This window comes from Clarias gariepinus, chromosome 14 (assembly GCF_024256425.1).
Source record: "Clarias gariepinus isolate MV-2021 ecotype Netherlands chromosome 14, CGAR_prim_01v2, whole genome shotgun sequence".
NCBI lineage: Eukaryota > Metazoa > Chordata > Actinopteri > Siluriformes > Clariidae > Clarias > Clarias gariepinus.
Genome location: NC_071113.1, coordinates 23,031,346 through 23,038,700, shown reverse-complemented (window position 1 = coordinate 23,038,700; position 7,355 = coordinate 23,031,346). Strand labels below are relative to the sequence as shown.

Here is a 7,355-nt window from a genome sequence, read left to right as displayed (position 1 = left end):
TAAATTTGACACAACCATGCATTAAGGGAGCAAATGTTTATTTTCAGCCAAAATTTACTATTTTAACCGTATTTATGCTACAATTAGACTAAGGAAGAAGAAGAAGGGAAAAAAAGTAACATTTTATTTACAAACAATAAGGTAGTTTCCTTTCGGCTTTGACACTTAGGTGCTTGGCTGAGAACAAATAACAACAAATAAAACACAAACTCTCCAAATTGCCTGTGTGACTGGGCTTAATTTTGTGACATCATTAATATGTTCACACAAATGACATAAAAATGTTTATAACATCGTTAAAAATAATAAATTGTAGTGAGTATTTTAAGAACTGCTCTGGAATGAATACACTTTCAGACCCTGAGGCAATTTAAATGACAAAGCATTTGCTGTTTACAGTAGCTCTACGCATCACAATGAAATAGATTTGAGGAACACAGTCATCTCTTGAAGGCTACAGCAAACCTCCAGACCTCTGCACCATTATTCAGAAGGATTTCCTCTGAAAGATCATCCAGTCCAGGCAAGACAGGAGCTCCTTTTTTGTCCAAATGTGATTCCAGAGTGTTTCTGATGCTGAAAAGAAGGGGGAAAAAAAACAGAATTGGGGAGGAACAACAGTTAGCAATTGCGGTCCATTGTTCACAGCACACACTTTAGTTTTTTCTGCCTGGCCAGCTGCCAATAGGAGGTGGTTAAAAGAGGCTGGGACTGACAGATGGAAGCCTGGAGGGGTCAAAGTGTGGCCCTGTGGAGTCAAAAGGCCCCGATCCCCAGGGGACTGCAAGGTGGAGAAGGCCTTCTTTGCTGTGATTAAAAGCACCCACTCAGGAACAAAAGCTTAAAGACACTTCTTTCTCTTTGTGGTGAAGTCCTGGTTATTGTTAAGAAATGTATAAAATTCAGTGGCACACTCCGGCAATAAATGTCTTTAATTCTTTCTCTCGTGTTAGTTAACAAAGTGGTAAATCTGTCTGATCATAAAAGCATATGTTATAAAAACAGTTTGCGTAACCATATGTGGCCAATACAGCAAATACTTCATGCTTCTCCCACCCAAATGGTCTTAGGGTTTTTTGTTTAGTTTTTTTGCTAAAAGAGAACACAGACAAGTAAGCAGAATGTCAGATAGAAAAAAAATAAATACTCACTCCCAGGTAGAATGGTATCTGTCCTCTGAAGTTATGTCTGTCTTCAAAAGCAGAATCTCATGAAGCTCCAGAGTAAAAAGTTCAACATCAGTGGTGTTCAGAAACTCCTTCAACTCTTTCTCGCCCTCAGCAGAAAGTTTCTCTTTATACTCTTTGGAAAGTTTTGGAATAGGGTCCTAAGGAGTTAAAAAAAATAATTGCCTAAAATATAATATTATACACATTATGAAGAGATTATGGTATGTGTATTAATTTATATGTTGGAGAGAGCCAAATTATGCATGCTAGATGAAGCATCATCCAAAATACCACTGCATGCCTCATTTCAACAGGCTTCATTCCAACAGGCCAAAACATGAGGTCAAATGCCATAGATCTGCAGACTACATATGTTTTAAACAAAACCCTGGCACACTCTGGTGAACACTTTCTCTGGATTTACGATACACAGCTTGGGCCTCTTTTCCCATTAAGTGTTGGCCCAGGTCAAAGGTTGGTGAGTGGAATTACGGACAGACTTAATTGGATGAGCAGAAGGTAGCTTGATTGGGTTTTTCAAATTGAAATGTGTTTGGTCTGAATACCAATGCATACGATTACTCTAAATCACAAGCTGCAATATATTATTTTTATACTGGTTTTCAAATTATATCTATTAATTTGATTAATAGATATTTTGTATATATGTAAACAATTACATAAATGCTTATCTGTAACTATGCACAAGGCTGTACCTTTAGGATTTTTAATTTTACACAGCAATAAGCGAAAGCAGAAAACTTACCCTGGTGATGCTAAAACAATTTTTATTTTTTTTTATAGTTCTTATTTGCATAATGATACCATACTCATGTGCACAGAGTTAGATTTTTTAAACCAGATTTTCTCGAGAACCAAATAACAATTGTAGCCTTTATAATCATTCATTAACTTCTCTATACAATCTCTTGTGCATTTATTTCTAGATGAGCTGCATTTTGTATGTTAGAAATATATTTAATTTGTTTACATTGACTGTTAGCTATGTTACACTGAATTGTGCTATGTCACATTGAATATTGTTTTATTAATGCCATAGGTGTTAATTATAATAATGTATGTTATAAACATGAGGCACGTGAACTACATTTATTACTAAAAATGAAGTCCCTTTTTAATAACACTATATATATATATATATATATATATATATATATATATATATATATATACTGTTTTAAATGTGTTCTTTTTTATAATATATGGAACTCAATAGGAGATGTGCTTTGAATCTAGGTAGCAGTTTGGTAGCCCGAAAATTTAAAACAGAAAATTAACCACTGACCATGTTACAAAAAAAAAAACACAAAACAGAAGATACCCATCAACTTGAGCTCTTTTAATAACAAGTGTGGATATGAAGGGTGCGGAAGAATTCACCTGTCCTCTCTGCAGCTTCAGCTCACTCCTCCAGCAGGTCAGCAGCTGCCATGTGGCTGTACACTGACCCAGCCTGATATCTGCCAGAGCCTGAGAAAACAGAAAAACAAAAAAGAGAAAAATGATTGAAAACCACACATTTGAGCATGCACACGTGGAATCCAAACTGGACTGGACACTTTTTTTGGAACACCTTCTTCCATATGTGGCAGGAGCATTAGTTAGTGTTCACACAATGTGCATAGTGTGATGCACAAATGAACAAGTTTGAGTCTTTCAGGAACTGATGATCTCCTGGGATTTTTATGACCTCGTCTCAAAATGGTGTAAATTAAATAATAATAATAATAATAATAATAATAATAAAAAACACAAAAAAGTGTTTTTGCAGCAAAAAGTGCCCTGTTAATGAGAGAGATCAGAGGAGAATGGCTAGCACTGACACAAGGACTAACTCGAATAGAACCGTTTTCTATCCATGGTTATAAGAAAAGCATCTCAAATTTTAAGGCAGATGAGTTAAGACAGTAGAAGACCCCATCAGGTTTCACTCCACTGGGAACTGACACAATAAATCTAGACAGCCGAAGACTGGAAAAGTGTTACCTGTAGATTTAAATGCCCTTTAAATGCATCTTCATCTCCAGTTCAGGACAAAAACTAATTTTAGACACCAAAATTTCTGGGCTGATTGACAATATTTAGCTGTAAAATGCTTATCTGAAACTGTGTCTTACATTTAAATTGTATTAAAATTACTCACTCACTCATCATATATACCGCTTCATCCTGTATTCAGGGTCGCGGGTGGCCTGGAGCCTATCCAGGGCACATGGCAGGGTACACCCTGGAAAGGGTGCCAATCCATCACAGGGCACACACACTCACACACTCAATTACACACTACGGGCAATTTGAGAACTCCAATTAGCCTAACCTGCAGGTCTTTGGACTATTGGAGGAAACCCGCCAAGCACGGGGAGAAGATACAAACTCCACGCATACAGAGACAGCAATCGAGTCTGGACGAGAATCAAACCCTGAAGGTGCAAGGCGACAGTGCTAATCACTACACCACCGCTGTATTAAAATCAAGTGATAATAATATGACAGATTAACAGTGAACGCTAATAGAAATACTCTAGAATAACTATATAAAATCACTGTATGGCAAATGAAAATTAATATTAATGAGTTTACTAAGGCTAAAGACTTGACTGCGTTTTAAAGTCTGCATATTTGGGCCATTTTTAGGCATTCTTATGTGTTATTATAGGCCAGTAATAATGTCTGGTCTAATGCCCTCAAAATATCAATGTATTTTTTTTTATATTACAAGGTGAATGTTTTAATATTATTAGCATAAGCAGTATAGATCTTGAATGAATGAATGAATTTCTCTTTCTTTGAAGAAAAGAATATTATAGCTATTAAGACTCAAGTGTAAATGCATTATAAATAGCATAATAGATTATGTCAGTGCAGGCTGCTGTAATCCTTACCTTGGCTACACTGCTGGAGATGTGTTGCCGCATCTTGAGAGAGTCCTGAAGATAGAACAGTAGTAAGCTTTCTGGTTGTCCTCCAGTTTTACCCAGAAAACGCAAGCCAGTCTCCAGAGCATCCACAGCATCACACACATCAGTGAAGGCACGCAGCACTGTTCTTACTGAGCAACACACTGAGCGTTTCAGAGGCTCCTAATCAGCCAAAAGAGGATAAATAGTATTCAATATATATTACTACAAATTGGGGAGCATGTTTAGAAATAATTTACATTAATGTTATGAAATAATAGAAATGTGAATATTTCATTCATTGAACTTTAATATCTAAAGTAAAATAGAAAATGTGGAACATTTATTATAAGTGGTTGGGTTCACCTGAGGTATCTTGCTTCTGACATCTTTCAAAACCTCTGAAAAATCTTGATGACGTCTCTTTAGGTACTTTTCAGTGTCCTGCATTAGTTAAACAAACAGGATCAACTGATCAACAGCAGACTCAATCAGGTAATGCAATTTATTTTAACTGAATAATATTGTATATCTAAATAAATAAAGGAAAAGTATTTGTCTGAACATTGGTCAGAACTCAGCTCTTTCAACTATATATTTATGTTTCATACACTGGAGGGCCGAAACCAGTCTTATAAAATTTCTGTCCGTCTGTCTGAGCAGAATTGAATGAAACTTTGCCATAAATAAAATCAAAATGTTAAGTAGATGTGAAGTTATGTCACAGCATCTAGCTAGCTCTTTTTTGGGCGAATATACTGTAGCGCTTTTTCCCTCGAGATGGCCGTGACTCTACATGTCACTCAATCAGCTCGAATCAACGCAATAGTTTCTCATGTATACACAACGTATGTGGAAGACACAGAAATACAACCATAATGCACCTACAAGCCGGCAAAATCCTCGATAAAAACACACATAGGACAGCGCGACTCATCATGGCTTACTCAAAAAAAAAATGGTGCATACACTATGAAAACTGAACCGTATGCTATAAATTAAATCTAAACGTTGAGTAGAAGGGAAGTTATGAACAGTCATGCGCCAGATAATGATCAGCTTAGCATTTTTTTGCTTTAAAGTTAAACTATTTCTACAAACTCTTTACCCTTCAATGTCGGATACTTACGCTAGTATTAAATAAATCTATAATAAAGTGAAACACAAGCTGTTTTCTGATGATTTCAACAAGTTTTGTACAATAAAATAATTTTTGTTTTTAAACAGTCTGACTGATTATTTTTCTGATTAACAGTTGTGCTTTCAATATTAATCCACATTAAGCATTCAAGCCTAGACTCAACTCAGCTTGCTTTAATGTTAATAATGCATTAAGAGCATGATTAGTAAGTAAATTAGTTTACTAACCGCTTGGATGCGTGGCTTTCCAGCTATAAAGCGTCTGTGAAGTTGTTTCTCAATGGCCTTCAGGTCGTAGTCGCTGGCAGTTTGTTGACCCTTCACCAGTGTGTAGTGGCAGTGAGCTAACACCAGGGGCAGCAGATCCTTCTCTGGGTGACACAGGGCCAACTGGCTCTCAGACACCGCCCCCACAGGCACACTGTAGTCACTGCAGGACACAAGATCACCTTAGTAATGAACGGTTTCTTGAGTAAACGCACTTTCCCAAGCAGCACACACTGACACACCTTTCTTCCTTATGACTGAGTCTCTGAGCTTCTCGCACCAGGCTGTTGTGAGTTTCCGACAGCAGTTTGATGAGAGCGTGGAGACACGAGCCCGGTCCATGATGGCTCGGGCAGAGAAACTGACCTGGGCTATCCATGGTAATGTCCTTCTCACACAGTTCTCGATCCACACCTACATCAGCTAACACACACCAGACGAACAGTAAATATAGTTGCTGAATAGTAAAGTTCAGCAAAGCAGGGTAGCACACATTCATTGCAGCGCACCATGCGCACACACACACATACACATGCACACACAAAATGAACCACCACGCTACTTAAGCAGTGTTTTTAAGATGGTTAGCACTTACCGTTATTAGCTAGCTCCATTCTGAGATGGTTCCACACCCTGATGAAGGTCTGTAGCCTTTCTTTAAGTTTATTCCTCTGGATGCCTTTAAACACACAATTATAATGTAACACATTTAATTTTATATCAATGCTGATTTTTTAAAAATAATTTTTAACGAAAGATCAAAATAATAATATGATTTTAGTATTGTTTCCATATCTTAAATCTACAGTACCTGAAGGAATTCCATGAAGCAGTGTTGTGATGGTGGAAGAGTGTGTCTCAGAGTCTGATGGTACGAACCGTACCAGATTAGACAACAAGGCTGTCAGGTCAGGCAGACAAGCCAGGTATCTTATGTACTGCACCTGTCACACATACACACAGACTATCAGTCTTTCACTATTTTATCTTTGGATTAAATCAGAACTGTATTAACATTTAACATTTTTACAGATTTAAACATAATATTTTTTTGGAGTACATACTTTTTTGAGAAACAATGCCAGCAGGGGAACTTGTTCCTGTGCATGCTTTTGAGCAATAAGCTGGTGCAGATGTTCCACGGTCAGGGTGTCTGGAGGCGTCCAGAAAGCCGTATGATGGCTGGGACATTCGGAAGGGAGAGGAATGAGAGGACGAGGGTCTTTCTTTAATATCTTCATCAGACTGCTGTTGGACAGCTTATCATCAGCTGCAACTTCTTCCTGAGCATCACTTAAGTGTCTGTTCAAATTCTGAATGCACAAAGAAAACAGAGAGAATGCCATACTGTAGCTATACAGAGGAGACAGGAGACAGATCACAGGATAGACAGCTACGTACTTGCTGATCTTGTCACGGTCTTAGATTTGAGTACATGACATAGCTAGCAAAGAGCCATTTTTATGCAGTGCACACTAGCTATAAACACATCCAGATAAAACAGAGCTATGTGATTTCTGTGAACTGACCTCATAAACCGGAATGATGGCATTTCTGCAAACCTGCTTCTCCCAATTCTCACGGGCAGAGCGGGAAGACCATTCTGTTGCCCCCTGCTGGACACGAACTGGTAAAGAATAACATCTGGTGTGAACATCACATACTGTACTTTCTGCTGAACTCCTCCTATCCTGCTGAACTACAATCCTAAATAATGAGTGCTATATTGGCATTTACAACATATAGCAGACATCCATATCCAGACTGATCCTGTAATCTATTTAAAAAAATATATCCTCATGCTGTTTGACTCAGTCAGGAACTAAGAATAGCATCAAACATCTTGCATTTGGGTTAGTAC

At 37.6% G+C, this 7,355-nt stretch overlaps 1 protein-coding gene across 2 annotated transcripts in view; it reads right to left on the bottom strand.

The window, feature by feature from the left end:
- Positions 1-17: 17 nt before the first annotated feature.
- Positions 18-7,355, bottom strand: part of rnf213b (ring finger protein 213b) — a 47,323-nt gene continuing 39,985 nt past the window's right edge. The window contains exons 53-63 of one of the 2 annotated variants that reach the window (XM_053510912.1): positions 7,024-7,121; positions 6,559-6,807; positions 6,306-6,438; positions 6,090-6,173; positions 5,737-5,917; positions 5,456-5,657; positions 4,454-4,531; positions 4,073-4,270; positions 2,571-2,660; positions 1,152-1,327; positions 18-576 (exon numbers count right to left, since the gene is read on the bottom strand). In XM_053510912.1, the coding sequence (XP_053366887.1) occupies positions 441-576; positions 1,152-1,327; positions 2,571-2,660; positions 4,073-4,270; positions 4,454-4,531; positions 5,456-5,657; positions 5,737-5,917; positions 6,090-6,173; positions 6,306-6,438; positions 6,559-6,807; positions 7,024-7,121 (1,625 nt within the window). In that variant the 3' untranslated portion in view covers positions 18-440. The remainder of the gene's footprint in view (positions 577-1,151; positions 1,328-2,570; positions 2,661-4,072; positions 4,271-4,453; positions 4,532-5,455; positions 5,658-5,736; positions 5,918-6,089; positions 6,174-6,305; positions 6,439-6,558; positions 6,808-7,023; positions 7,122-7,355) is intronic. The other variant, XM_053510914.1, reaches the window with a different exon arrangement.